This window comes from Grammomys surdaster, unplaced genomic scaffold, assembly GCF_004785775.1.
Source record: "Grammomys surdaster isolate TR1022 unplaced genomic scaffold, NIH_TR_1.0 67, whole genome shotgun sequence".
NCBI classification, from domain to species: domain Eukaryota; kingdom Metazoa; phylum Chordata; class Mammalia; order Rodentia; family Muridae; genus Grammomys; species Grammomys surdaster.
Window position 1 is genome coordinate 1,085,882 of NW_021604569.1, and position 15,634 is coordinate 1,101,515.

Here is a 15,634-nt window from a genome sequence, read left to right on the forward strand (position 1 = left end):
ATTGTTGAATAGTAACTCTACCTCCTAGTTTAGAAGCTAATATGGGAAATGATCTCACAGGCATTTGTAGAGGAGGAGGCTGAGGTAGAAATGGGATGGGGGTGGGGAATTACTGAGCATCCTACTGGGTGGTTCTAGTTCAAGGTCTCTGCCATGACTTATAGTCGTCTGGAGACTAGGACCAAGACCAGAAGATCTGTTTCATTTCACAGATGTGACTTTCCACTGGAGGCCCCAGTTTCTTGCTCTAAAACGCTCCACAGACTATTTGTGTGTCCTTAGGACATGGTATGGCCCAAGAGAGACACCAAGAAGGAATCTATGATGACTTCTGCTTCTTTGACATCACAAACTTACTTTTGCTACTTTGGTTTGAATTCTACTAATTTAGTCTTCATTTTTGTTTTTCAAGACAGAGTTTCTCTGTATAGCCAGGCTGTCCTGGAACTTGTATTGTAGACCATACTGGCCTCAAACTCAGAGATCCACCTGCTTCTGCCTTCTGAATGCTGGGATTAAAGGTGTGTGCAACCACTACCTGATGAATTCTACTAATTTATTTTATTTATTTTATTTATTTTATTTATTTTTGGTCATCTTCATAATCCACTGAAGAGACAGGTTAAGTGATCTCTGTGGAAAGAAAAAGCTAGCCCCGTATTTCAGGATCTATAGAGATATAGGAGGAATGTTTTATTTAATTTATAGGAACTGCCTGCTTTAAGAATGAGTAAGATATTAATTCTTACATTTGTTTTTTTAGAAACATTGAAGCTGTGAGCATTAGTTAGAATAGGTTTAACTGATCATTTAGCTGTAGAGCTTGAATTTGAAAGACACATCTTCAGACTAATGCATATACCAATGCATAAAGGAATAACTGAAGTGTTTTGGGGTTACGTGACTCCTTATTGTAATGTGTAAGACTGGAACTGCTTCTGGTATATTGAAAATTTTTACTTGATGTGGAGAGGAATGTGATTGCTTTTTAAAATAATGATTTAAAAAACATAATTAATTTCAAAATACCGTTTCAGGAGCCAAATTTCGAAAGTATGTGGGCCACTCTGCACATGTCACAAATGTCCGTTGGTCTCATGATTTCCAGTGGGTGTTGAGCACAGGAGGAGCCGATCACTCTGTTTTCCAGTGGAGATTTATCCCAGAGGCAGTCAGCAGTGGCACGTTGGAAACCACACCCCAGGGTAAACAATAGTCAGAACTTTTCAATGTCTTCCTTTGTCAGAAATCATTTCAAAGAATATTCCTAGTACCTGCTCTGGAGCTAAAGAGATAAGGTGCTTTTTAAAAATCCTTACATATATATATATATATATATATATATATATATATATGTGTGTGTGTGTGTGTGTGTGTGTGTGTGTGTGTGTGTGTGTGTAAAGAAACTCTTCTGAGGTGCTCAGTAGGTATGAGCACTTGTTGCTCTTGCAGACCAGGTTTCCGTTCCCAGCACCCACATGGTGGCTCAAGACCATTCCTGTCACCAGCTCCAGGAAATCTGACACCCTCTTCTGGCCTCCAAAGGCACCAGGCATGCATATAATATACAAATACGCATGCAGGCAACACACTCATACACATAAAATAAATGTAAAGAGAAAGGAAAAAATTTTGGAGATTATCATAGGTCGGTTAAGGAATGTTCATTGAAGGGTTTTGCTTAAACAAAGCTCAGTCTATCAATTGAAGGCTTAACACTGGAAAAGTGGCTTTTGGGGATAAGGTGAAAGCACACACTTCAGCCCTCAGGGAGACGAGGCAGTGGCCTGCTCAGCCAGTGTATGAGGTGATAGGGAACTTCAAGGTACAAGATAAGGGAATAACACATAGCCTGCCACATGAAACCAGGGGATCCACCTCCATGGTCTTTTTATTTATATCTATTTGAGGTGTCCATGGGGAGAAGCCGAAGGAAATTTACAGTGATATGAGTCAGTGTGCTCACCCATATGATTCTGTAGGGACTTGACCAGGACAGCCTTTAGAGCTTGGTGGGGATGCTTAAAAATAAAGATTTTCGTGATGGTAATAAGTGCTTGGAGTTTTCTTTAGCCTTACCTTTGTCTTTGGTAAATCCTATACTTTCTGATTTTACAAAGTAAGATTTAAAATCTAGAAATCATACTATCTAATTTTAAAAAAAAGAGAGAGAAAAGAAAAGAAGAGAAAAGAAAAGGGAGCCAGATATGGTGACACATGCCTGTAGTGCCAGCACTTGAGAAGTTGGGCTAGCCTTGGGAATTCAAGGTCATTCCTGGGGCTAGCCTTGGGAGTTCAAGATCATTAACTAGGGCTAGGCTCTGGATGTCAAGGTTATTCCTGGGGCTAGGTTCCAGAGGTGGAGGTCATCCCTGGGGCTGGGCCCTGGAAGTCAAGGTTATTCCTAGCTACATATCAGTTTCCAGGCCTAAATTAAATGAAAACTATGACAGAAGCTTTTTACTTTGCTAGGGTTTAAGAAAAAAAACCTACTTGAAAAACTACTTGAAGTGCCTTTGTGATCTTTAACATCTCACTATTTTCTGTTCTAATGGGTTCTGTCTCTGCAGCAGGTGGTGCCGACTCCTACAGTGAAGAATCTGATTCAGACTTCTCTGATGTTCCAGAACTGGACTCTGATATCGAGCAAGAAACTCAGATCAATTACGATCGCCAGGTCAGTAAAGAGACAATAAAAACTTGGACCCCATTGCACTTTAACACTGCCCTAGAAACAGATAGAGCAGAAGAACAGAACAAAAACGCAACAATAATTTTAAAAAATGTTCATATCTTGCTTTTGGATGCAGGTTAACAATGACATTTATCATACTATTAAGTATTTAAGTGAAGGGCTGGAGACATGGCTCAGTGGATAAGAACAGTGGCTACTTTTCCATAAGACCTGGGTTCAACTCCCTGCACCCACATAGTGACTTATATCCATCTCTAACTCCAGTTCCAGGTGATCCAGTATCTTCTCCTGCTCAGCAGGTGCCAGTCGTACATGGAATGCGCAAACATGCTTGCAAGTAAAACACTTTTACACATTAAATTAATTTTTTAGCTAGGCAATGGTGGCACAATCCTAGGAGTCCAGAGGCAGAGGCAGGCAGATCTCGGTGGATTTGAGACTTGCTTGGTCTATTTATAGTGAGTTCCAGAACTGCCAGGGCTGTTACACAGAGAAACTCTGTCTCAAAGGAAGGAAGGAAGGAAGGAAGGAAGGAAGGAAGGAAGGAAGGAAGGGAGGAAGGGAGGGAGGGAAAGAGAGAAAGAAAGAAATAGAAAAAGAGAGAGAATAATAGAAGGAAGAAAAAGAAAAACAAACAAAAATTAATTTTTTAATTAAGTGTATGGGAGTTTCAAACTTGTCAAGAGAAATCCTGAACATTTGAGTCTTTTAATTCATATGAAACTGTATTGTATGCATACTTACATAATTATTATTTTGCAAAGAAAAATGCATGTAAAGTGCAAGTTTTTCTCATTTTCTTAGCAAATCATAACAATGTCTATTTGTCGGATGGGTATTCTTCAAGAATGGTATTCTGCATAAGAGCTGTTATCTTCATTTCTTGCTTAACTTAGACAGCCATTATCTATTTATTTAAAATAAACCCAATTACAGTGTCTCCAGTAAAAACTTACTTCCGGTATAAAAATTGGTTAATTGAATCCAGTTTTTCTTCCACAAAAGTTAATATCATTTTAACAGGAAGAAAGGACTGTTAAAGTAATGCTTCAAAGGAATCTTGACATAGTACCATATCAGGATGATAATTGCTGGATTCAATTCTTCTTTCCTTTGTATAGGAATAGTATTTTATCCGATAAAATGTAGAGGTATTGGGGCTGGAGAGATGGCTCAGAGTTTAAGAGCACTGGCTGTTCTTCCAAGGGTCCTGAGTTTAATTCCCAGCAACCACATGGTAGCTCACAACCATCTATAATGGGGTCCAATGCCCTCTTCTGGTGTGTCTGAAGACAGCTACAGTGTACTCATATACATAAAATAAATAAAGTTTTTTTTTTAAAGTAGAAGTATTTGTATAAGTAATATGTGTTTATAGGTGAAACACATTCTACACATGAAAATGGAATGAATAAGATAACAGGCAGGTCCCAGATACATAACTGTCAGTGTTACCCAGGGAGATGTACCAGATAGGCCTATGACTGCTACTACACAGCAACTGTCTTCGCATGGCTGATCCAAATCCAGGCGGGTTAGTTCAGTGGCTTGCCCACTTCCATGTGGCTGCTGTTTTAAGATAATGCTGACCTGGACTTCTCTCTATGCACTTCTAACGTGACTCCATAAAAGCACTGAATTTACTGCTTTTCTTACTATATTCATTTCTTTCTAATTCCATGTTGAGAAAGTCTGATTAGTATAAAGACAGTGCAGCTGACCATTCAGATCAACCTCATAATTAGATCACTTTGTGAACCGGTAAATGTATCACGCAGTATAAAGCACAAAAAAAGATTTGGAAGAAAACTAACAGCGAGAGTATTACACAAACACTAAGCAGCACGCCCAGGAGAAAGGATGCTTAAGCAGAGAGCCTAAGCTCTGGACGGTGCCACTTTTTTGTTGGAGGGCTTTTATTTAATGTTGCTAGGAAACAGTGGCACGGCATGCCAGTGAAATTCGGGCCTTGGGCTTGCTTATTATCTGTGACTTATTTTTCAGTGTTTCTACATACATTGATTTAAGTTACTCCTGAGGAGAGACTTTTATTCTGTTCTACATATGGGAAATTGAGGCCCATGATGCTATAACATATGATGATCTAAGCAGTAGAAATGTCCCAGAATTCAGTGCTCTGAGATAAATAGTTGATGCCTGGTAAAAAAGAATCATGCATTCAGATGAATAATTATCTTTAGACTGAGAAGGGCGGTTTACTACGTCTAAGACAGATGAAATCATTTCTGCTTCCTTTTTGGAGGCTTAGGCCGTGTCCTAAAAGGCTATACTGCCTCATTTTTCAGTAATATAGTTGATCAAATTGTTGTAGGAATTTTTCTGTCTGACACAAGTGCTAGTGGACTGAGACCAGGACAGCTTTGATACTGGGTCCAGTTTATAGTCTCAGTTATATCCTAAAACCACACGGTGGGGCAGGCAAACAATCGAAATTTAACAGAAGCGAACTCAGCCGTCAGCATGTTAAAGGCCTATGATCTCAGCTGTTCCTCCAGGTCATTCTGTTCCAGGTAGCAAGTAAAGTCACACTTCACAAATGTGCAGTACAGGCAGTACTTAAGTGATCAATAAATCAGTATCTAATAATTGATCTTTTCCTATCTCATTCTACTTCAAGATGAAAAGTTTCTTTCCTGAAGATGAGAAATTACTAATAAATTGGTTTTTTTAAAACATAGTTAAAGTATTTTTTGAGAATCAAACATGAAAAAGGTAAATAACAGATTTAATTTTTCATGTACATTTAAACTGTAGAAAATACTCTTTTAACAGCAGTCCTTGAGTCTTGGTTGAACCTGTAGAGTATTTCAGACTCGGATCTGCAAAATTCATGAAGCCAGGAAAGATAAAAAACTACAAAGAGTCTGAAGACCACTCCACCTGAGTATCCATCCCATGTGCAGTCACCAAAGGTAGATGCTGATGTGGAAGTCAGGAAGTGCATGCTGATAAGAGCCTGATATGGATGTCTCCTCAGAGGCCTTCAAGAGTCTGACATATTCAGAGGCAGATGCTCACAACTAGCCATTGAACTGATAATGGGGTTCCCAATGGAGGAGTTAGAGTGAAGGCCATTGGAGCTGAAAGGGTTTGTGGCCCCATGAGGAGAGCAACAATACCAACCAACCATAGCTCCCAGGGTCTCAGCCACCAGCCTGGGAGCACTTAGGGAGGGATCCAGGGCTTCAGCTGAATAGTAAGAGTGGAGGGCCCTGCTGGGCATAGGTGAAAGAAGAGATCCTTGACCTCATGAAGGCTGGACGCCCCAGGGGGTGGGAATTTTGAGGGTGGGAAGGTGGAGTGGGGGGGGTAGGTAGGGGTTACATCCGCAGAGAAGAAGGAGGAGGGGTGGGGGGATAGGGGGTTCCTGGGTGGGTGGGGGATGGGGTAAGGGGACAACATATGAAATGTAAACAAAACGTCCAATTAAAAAAAAAGCAAAAAAAAAAAACTACAAAGAAAAATTCCAGAGAGAAAATGACTGAGAAAGCTCCCGTTTTACAAACATCGGAGTCATAAAAAATGCCTTGCCCTATGGAGTTAAATATATTTAATTAATAATTTGTTTTCTTTCTTATTTACTAAAACATCAACTTCATTTATTTTCTGAATATAATTACTTAAGGAAGCAGTGTCAATCAAGGGTGGGGAGAAGAAATTATTTTACATCTCAGGTATTTGAAAGATTTCATGTTAGTTTTGCTCTGTTAGGGGAAATGATATTGGTCTTATGTTACATAAAACCCACATTGTAGCGAAGCAGTGCCAAGACTCTGTTTAGAAGCCTGAGGAGGGGAACTGGCTAAAGATTTCTATTGTACTTGTAGGTTTACAAAGAAGATCTACCTCAGCTAAAGCAACAAAGTAAAGAGAAAAACCACGCAGTGCCATTCCTGAAGAGGGAGAAGGCTCCCGAGGACAGCCTGAAACTGCAGTTCATACATGGGTAGGTAGCTGGCCCTGGGGACCCTGAGTTTCTTCCTCTGTCTCTGCCAAGCTTGTCATCAGTCAGTCTTACTACAGCCCCAAAAGATCCTTCTTTAAAATGCCCCCCTCTCCAGGTTGTACCCATCCCCTCACTGAGGCCTCAGCTGGCTCTGTCCAACTTTCCTGGGCAGCACGTGTTTGACACGGTTCTCAGGACCTTGCCATCACCATGTCCACACAGCCCACCCCTCCAACCCTGGGCTGTGTTTTCCTGGATCTACCCAAGGACAAGGATGTCTTCAGATATTTTTTTCACGTGCACAAGACACCTGTGTATTTTCACTATCAGCTTAAGTGGCCGAGAAGAATGAAAATGTATCTGTTACAGTGTAAATACCTCAGTCATTTCAATGTAGCCAATAGAATCCAAATACTGTGCTTATTTTTACTGTTATCAACTTTGAAAGCACAAGGATAACTATTTCTATTACGATGCTACTTTCCATCATTCATGTTTTATGTAAACTTTTATATCCATTATAGTTATCCCATAAATTATGCTTAATATATGTTGTGAAAGTCTTCAGGTACTGTATCATACCATCTACAAGAAAATGAAGTCTAAACATGGAAACCAGTGCTCAGTAGGGCACATACATGCTCACAGTACACATGTGCAAATGTGTACATGTACATGCAAATACTAACTAAAATGTAAAAAGGAAATAATCTAAGACAACATGGCTTGTCTGAAATGAGCCGTGCTCAGCATGTAAAACAAACTTCAGTTTTAAAGATGTGGCAGAAAAACAGCAGACTATCTCACCAAAATGCTCGTCCATGCTGTTACGGTGATTTAAATGCAATGAATTACAGGTTCTCAAAACAGGTTAATTTTTTTTTTTGAGGCAAAGGCTTACTCTGTAGCTCAGGCTAGCCTCAAACTTGTAGAATTCTCCTGCCTCAGTTTCCTTCATGCTATGCAATGAGAAAATGCTGTTAGCTATTTGGCTCACATATTTCTGTTGGACAGTACTACTGTTAATTTTTAAATTCTGTTATTACTGGAAAGCTGAGCAAATCAAATATTTATACTACATATTGATGTATTTAATTGTTAAGGACAGAAAACTTTATTTGGACATTATTTTAGTAAGATAACGTATATGTGTGTAGGTCAGAGAGCATCATCAGCTGTCTCCCCCAGGTGTTGTCCACATCTGTGGCTCTCAACCTTCCTATGCTGCAACCCCTTAATACGGTTCCTCAAGTTGTGGTGAACTCAGCCATAAAATTATTTCATTGTCACTTCATAGCTGTAATTTTGCTACTTTTAGGACTCGTGACGAGAATATTTTTGAAGCTAGAGGTCTCCCTAAGGGGTCGCAGCCCACAGGCTGAGAACTGCTGCTCCATATTATTTTTGAGGCAGAGTCTCTTACTGCACCTGAAGTTTACTCCATGGCTGGGCTGGCTGGCAGTGTCTGTGGCCCATGGCTGGGGTTTAAGCAGTGAGCACTGACCACAGCACGTAGCTTCCTTCTTACATGGGTGCTGGGAACCCAAACTGAGGGGCTCAGGCCTCACCAACAAATGCTGATTGAAGGAGCCATCTTCCTAGCCCATAAGGCTTCTCGGTTCAGATAGATGTATGTATGTTATTTATGGATAAAATGTGGCAGAATTTAGCACCCAGTCTAGTCCCACTTTTCAGTTATGTTTAAAAGATGAAGGCATTGAATTGATTGCCACAGATAAACATCAGAGAACAAAATGCCCACGTTTTCCAGTTCTGTAAACTCTCCTGTTATAGGCTAAACATAACATTTTTATTTTGATATCATAAAGATGCTAATTCCTTGATATTCTTCCATACAGTATCTGTTTAGTTCTATTGAACAAAGACTTAGCACAAGGTTTACAAAATGATGCCCTGTCCAATAGCGAAGATGTAGTCGCCAGTTATTCACATTTCATCCCACCACTTACTCGGAAGGCAGAGGCAGGCAGAGCTCTGCACATTTGAGGCCAGTCTATGAGTTAAGTTCTAAGACATACAGAGCTACCCAGTGAGAAGGGGGAAAAGGAATTATTCTTGAAAAAGGGAAAAACCAGTTATTCAGTTGTATTTGGAATTGTTTTTTGGCACCCTGGAGGTGCCATGCCCCCAAATCACATAGTAGGTGGAAGATGGAGACAGAGCAGAGCCTCGCTCTCTACATGTCACAAGGATTGGATCGCTGATCTGTTGGCTTGGTTTGAAACAGAGTCTCATGTAGCCCAGGCTGGCCTGAATATTGCTACATAGCCGAGGATGACTTTCTGATTTTTCTATCACTTCTTCGAAAGTGCTAGGTCTGAAGGTGTGCCCTGTGAACTCGTGACCAACGATTGCTTTTAGCAAAGAACACAGATAGGTTGAAGGTCTGGAAGTAGATTCTATGACAATAATCAGTCTCCACGTGCCTTTACTTACACACTTCACATCAACACAGTTGCTTTGCCTCAACAATTCCTGCTCTATTCATGTGCTGTTCCTTCAACCGCTGTGCCTCTTGGACCTGTGCTTCAGTTACAGAGGCTATGACTGTAGAAACAATCTGTTCTACACGCAAGCTGGAGAAGTGGTGTACCACATTGCTGCGGTTGCTGTGGTATACAACAGGCAACAGCATACCCAGAGGCTCTACCTGGGGCATGATGATGACATTCTCAGCCTGACCATCCATCCGGTGAAGGACTATGTGGCTACTGGACAGGTATGTGTCTTTCCTCAATGACCAGAACCTAGCAAAAGGGAGAGGGTATTTAGTTTCTAATCCAGTTTACCTGAAATAGGAAAAATGTCTTTGGTAGGAACAAACCTAAGACATGAAGGTTCTGAGAGCACTGAGAAGGCAGGGGCAGGGCAAAGGCCATGACAGAATAACAGCAAAGCATACACTTAGAGAGATGCCTTCGAAAGTCCCCTAACAGGAAGCCATGTGCAGGACAAGAATCTGCCAAAACCCAACTTGAGGCCACAGTGAGCCTCTTAGAAGCTTTAAGCTAGTTTCTTCATCTGGAAAATACTGGGTCCGACAAGGTTCTTTCCAGGGATCTCCCTACTTACAGATAATGTGTGTGGCTTTATTTCTGAGTTGTTCTTGACCCTAAGAAGCCATGCTGTTTTCAACACTGTGAATGCATGATTAACAATTCATCCTGTTATGTAGGTTGGAAGAGACCCTGCTGTCCATGTGTGGGACACTCAGACTCTAAAATGCTTGTCATTATTGAAGGGGTACCATCAGAGAGGAGTGTGTGCTCTGGATTTTTCAGGTAAGCTCTCACCAGTATCATAATATATGAGTCTGATTAAAAACAAACAAAAGGCCTCCTACTCATTTGAGTTCTGTTTGTAATGAGGTAAGCTCTTTGCATGCAGCCTCCCATGAGTCTGGAAGCTGTATGTGAATGCCTCACCAAGAGAATGTGGCCTTTAGTTTGCACATTCTTTCCTTATCACTTTTTTTCAATAATTTTTTTTTTACTAACTTTACATCCCAACAGAAGCCCCCCTCCTCTCCTCCCAGTCCTACCTTTACAAACCCCTCCCACCATTACTCCCTTGACTTCTCAGAGAAGGGGAAGCCCACTTTGAGTACCATCTCACCCTAGGACATCTAGTTCCAGCTAGGCACATGCTTTCCCACTAAGACCCAACCAGGCTGTCCAGGTAGAGGGGAAGAGGATCCAAAGGCAAGGAATAGACACTGAGGCAGCTCCCGCTCCACTGCTTAAAAGACCCACGTGAAGACCAAGCTGCACATCTGCTACAATTATGTAGGGGGCTAGGTTCAGCCCCTGCATCTCTTTGGTTGGTGGCTCAGTCTCTGTAAACCCCCTGGGCCCAGGTTCTTGTAGTGTCCTTGATCCCTCCGGCTCCCTCAATCCTCCCCCCACGCCCCGGCTCTTCCACAGGACTCCCTGAGCTCCGCCTGATGTTTAGCTGTGGGACTCTGCATCTGTTTCCATCAGCTGCTGGATGAAGCCTTTCAGGGGACAGTTATGCTAGGCTCCTGTCTGCAAGCAGAGCAGAATTATCATTCTCTCTCACATGGGAGAGGTCACAAGTTGGGACACTCATTGGTTGGCTGTTCCCTCAGTCTCTGCTCCATCTTTATCCCTGCACATCTGGTAGGCAGCACAGTTTTGGGGTTGAAGGTTTTGTGGGTGGGTTGATGTCCTACTCTCTCCATTGGAAGTTCTGTGGCTATAGGAGGTGGCCACTTCAGTCTCCATACCCCTTGCTAGGATCACCCCCATAGACTCGCCATGGCCTCCCCTGTCCCAGGCCTCCAGCTAGTCTCAGAAATGCCCCCCACCAATTTCTATTCTCACTCTCAGCCCTCTCCCACCCCACCCTCTTCCTGCACCTGATTGTCAACCAGTAACCCTCTTCACCCCTTCTCCACCAAGTTCCTCTCTCCATCCACCTCTGTGACTATTTTTGTTCCCCTTCTGAGTGAGAATCACACATCCTTTCTGGGGCCTTCCTTATTACTTAGCTTCTTTGGGTCTGTGGATTATAGCTTTGTTATCCTGAAATTTATGGCTAATGTCTATAAATTATAACTCATGTTATAAGTGAGTACATTACATGGATGTCTTTCTAGGTCTGGGTTACCTCACTCGTGATATTCTCAAGTTTCAGTACTCTCCCAAGTCATCACCTGGAGTTCACATTAAGCTCTGCATCTGCTTGAGTGATTTGAAATCAAGAACAGCCGTTGCTACAGAAACTCTTAACTGCAAGCATCTTGCAGTGATGAAGAACATCGAGTTTAAGCCAGACATGTTGATTTTCACTTCTAACTGCAGTCATTATGAGGCCTAGGCAAGAAGGGACAGGAAGCAAGCCAGCACCACACAGTGAGTTCCAGGCCAGCCTGGAATATAGTGTGGGATCCAATTAGAAAACAGAAACAAGATCAGTTCCACAGTTTGTCTCCAAATAAGTAGGGGCACATTGCTTCTGACTTACACTAGAAAGAGCTAGTTCTAGAAAGAGCTACAGATCTGCAAAGTGCCACTTTATAAAATTGATTGGAAACAAATTTCCTATTTGGAAAAAAGAGTTTCCCAATTAAACTGTGAACTCAACACTATAAGAATCCTACTTGTAGATGGTGCTGTCTTTAGAGTAAATTTGCTTGACGCTAGAATTATGTAAGGGAAGTCTATCACAGGAGCTAGAGAGATGGCTCCAGAGTTAAGAGCACTAGCTGTTATTTTAGAGGACTGTGGTTCAGTTCTCAGCACCTACATGGCAGCTCATAGCTCTGTCTGTAACTCCAGTTCCATGGGATCCAACCCTTTTCTGGCCTTCACAGGCACTAGGCATGCACGTGGTGTGCATAAATGTATAGGGGCAAAAGACCCACACACATACAATGAAGAAATCATTTTTTAAAAAAAGTATTATAGATGTTACCAACTAGACAATTTAAAACATTTCATTGTATAAATTGGTAAATAGAAAAGACAATCCTAAGTTTTTTAAAGTAAAATTGATTGTATAATGTCTTTTTTCTAAGTAGCCTTCAGGAGTTTCACATGCCCAATAGTGGTAACTAGATTCTAAGACTGCAGTCTCTTCCTTTTGCCCCTCCCTGTCTGTCCCTCACTTGTCCTCTCTCCCCCTGGTCATGCTGCTTTAATGCTCTGGGACCATGCCTCACTCACAGAGCCCTTGACCAGCGTCAGCACTCCAGGAAACAGAGGAAGGTGAAGTAGACGAGGAAAGAGAGAGAGGAAAAGGAAGAGGTTGAGAATAAGGAGAACATGTGTCAATCAGTGATGCTGGGCTGGGCTTTTTTAAAGAACGTGTTAATGTTGCTCTCAGTCCATCCTGTTCATTTTTGGAGTCTTCTGGAAGTACAGTTGCCATCTCTACCATAGATATCCTTGGGCTACTTGACTTAGTGTTGTACCCTTGGATGGAAGTTGATGGCATTAGCTGTTCTTGGCAGCATTTCACCCACTAGCCCGTCATGTTTCCTCACTCCTAACTGCAGTGTGCCTGTCTCTTTCTGCTCGTGTGCTTTATTCAGGGTCCCATGTGTCAATTCAAGTCTTGAGGAGCAAGATAGGCTTCTTCTCCTCCATCCTGCCTGGCAGAGGTAATGTGCCTCTTGTGTCTCCTGCAGCTCACTGTTGAGAGCTTCCACAGAATCTGTCAGGGGCCATGCACTGTCATTATTTGTGCCAGCATCTCTGTATCCCGCACAGACTGTGGATTTGGGTGTTGAGGAGAGCCCAGCTCTCTCTCCCACAGTATATGTGCTGTGGGTAGAGAATCTACTTTAAAGTATGTTACAAATGAATGAACACACAGGGTTTTGTTTAATGAGCTTTGTTCTGCTTCACATTGCAAATCATGTTTGGGAGAAAATTGTCTACTTTCTTAGCAATTCCAAGATAAGGCAGTATTTTCTTTTATTAAATTTCAGATTCTCATATACTGCAAACTACATGAATATGAGTTGCTATGGCATTTCTAAAAGTTTTTTCAGTAGCTCCTGAGATTATTGAATTAGTAGAAACAGTGGCGGACAGTTTATTCTTAAGCCAGTAGGCCTGGGTGACAAGAAACATGCAGTAAAGGAGAGATCACTCAACAGCACACCTGCCTGCTGTATGTTCAGCTTACACCTCAGCACACAGTGCATGCAAAGCCTTGGGCTTCAGGAAGGGTCCTGTGTATGTTTAAAATGTGTGCTATGTGTCCTTGACAAAATAGCAAGATCTGAAAGAAACTAAACTGTTAGTTCCTGTACGGCTCTTTCCCAAAGACTCCTGTGAATTTCCTCATTTTTTTTTCTTTTAAACCCATAGCCTACTACTCAAAAGTAGAACCACCTTTGCCTTGATATTTACCCACACATCCATAAGCATATATTGCTTTATAATAATTTTAAGACACTTTATTTTAAATTTTTCTTACACATTATATATAATAAATACTATGTACTAAACATATTCTCCCTGCCCCAGTCCTCATCCTCACTTTTTAGGTCCATCTCTTTGTTCCCCTAGACAATTTTACCTCAGTTTCCATTTAATATATATTATAACATATAAGTACATGAAAGTGTCCATAAAATCTAAGAACCACAAAGGGGATAAAATATTTATCTTTTTGCAATTGGCTGAACTTGCTGTCTATGATCATATCCAGTTCCATGCAGTTTTCTGCAGACATTTTTCATTATTGCTGAAAACTTATATTTTACTCATAAACCACAGTTTTCTTATCTATCCCTCTGTTCCTGGATACCTAGGCTAGTACCATAGCTGCTGTGCATAGAGCTGCAGCCAGCATGAGGTGTGCAGGTGTCTCTGTGATGTGCTGACTTAGAGTCCTTTGGTCGGGTAAAGGCAAAGGAGGGCTGTAGCTCATAGATATACTTCTAGATTTTCTTTTCTTTGTGAGAAACATTCACACTGATTTCTATGGAAGAAACATAAGTAACTGCTTTAGAAGGTTGGCAATGCCCTTATTAAAACAGTAAAATAAAGTTAGTAAAGCTTAGAAGTTCATAGGATTATGAGAATCCCATATATCTTTGGTTTTGGTGACATTGAAAATTGATTCAATAAGTGTAACAAACAGTTTGCAGTGTTTTATAAAAATTGTACCTTAAAATATCAATCATGTAAACTATTAGTATCTCTCAAGTTAGACAAAAATAAGGTAAAGATAATGTGTACCATCAGTTTGCTATGAAAATATGTAATGTATCTAGCATATAAAGGAAACAGTAATACAACTAGAATTTAATAATCCTTCTAGTACCGTATGGAGTAAGGAAACCAGACTCTATAGGAGGAGGTGCAGAAGATGATTCTGTCAACCATCTTCATCTCCCGCCCATGTTTAAAGAAGTGTCTTAGTTTCCGTTAGAACGGAGGCAGGGGTAGATGAGTAGAAGCCCTTTTGTTATAGAATGGTTATGTTTCTTGTTCTCACACCAGCCTGCTTTATGTTGCCAAGACAACTTGTTCTGTGCGTTCTCGGATGTGAAGTGCTTCTGTGTGAGAAGAGCATTTTAGTTTTAACTGTCCCCATTTCCCAGATAACAACCACTAAAGAAGAACCCTAGGAAAGTGCATTTTGTCTTTGAGGTTAAGTATAGTGTTGGTCTTTAAGTGGCTAGAGAGGAGTGTAGTTGGTGGCTTCAGAGAACACCTGAGGACTAGTTATGGATTTTCACTGAGATCTGTTATAAGTAGTTCAGCACCACAAATGGTTGCCTACAAATGACTGGGGAAGTTGATTGATCCCTGTGGTCTCTATATGGAGAAATTTTGGGGTTAATTTCTATGGCTAGCACAGTGTTGTAATGATGTGACTGTAGGCCTAGCTTCAGTAAGAACTGAGGTAGTTTGGTAGTTTGATGACATCCCGTAAGAACTCAGGTCTCCTGGCTCTCAGTCTGGGAGTGTCAGCTGATGGGTCTCTTGGGAATGTTCCCTTCTTGGTCTTTAGTTCTTTCCCTACTTTTCACTGCTAAAGTGACAGGTGTGGACCACCTGTGTAGCATCTTGTGTAGAACCCTGTGGGCTTGCTTACTCCCTCCTCCCTGCACCCACCAACAAATGCAGGTGCCCCTCCCATCCTTCAGTTTAAATGTGGAGAGGCAAGTGATACCAAGAGGCCCCCAAATGGAACAGGCTCCCATGAGCAGAGAGCCTGGCTCTGAATGACAGATTAACTGGAAGTAGTGAAAGAGAAAAGTGTCTTCTGCAAAGTAAGTGACTTGGTTCACACAGCTGTTCAGCTCCCCTTCTTCTGCCGTGTAACGAGGGTGCCAACATTATGTGAACAACTGACTGGAGCCACTTGGTGGACTCTTGGCACAATGAGTTATGTTGTTGGAGGCCCCCGTTGTGTGCCCCACAGTCACCTGTCTCAGCTCCTTGTGGGGGGTCTCATGGGGCCCAGCC

At 41.6% G+C, this 15,634-nt stretch overlaps 1 protein-coding gene across 1 annotated transcript in view; it reads left to right on the top strand.

Annotated features, from left to right (window-relative positions):
* Eml6 (EMAP like 6) overlaps positions 1 to 15,634 on the top strand; it is a 254,969-nt gene that overhangs the window by 166,726 nt on the left and 72,609 nt on the right. Inside the window, exons 11-15 of the mRNA XM_028778693.1 lie at positions 1,038 to 1,205; positions 2,571 to 2,677; positions 6,544 to 6,662; positions 9,216 to 9,402; positions 9,859 to 9,964. Coding sequence (XP_028634526.1) covers positions 1,038 to 1,205; positions 2,571 to 2,677; positions 6,544 to 6,662; positions 9,216 to 9,402; positions 9,859 to 9,964 — 687 coding nt within the window. The remainder of the gene's footprint in view (positions 1 to 1,037; positions 1,206 to 2,570; positions 2,678 to 6,543; positions 6,663 to 9,215; positions 9,403 to 9,858; positions 9,965 to 15,634) is intronic.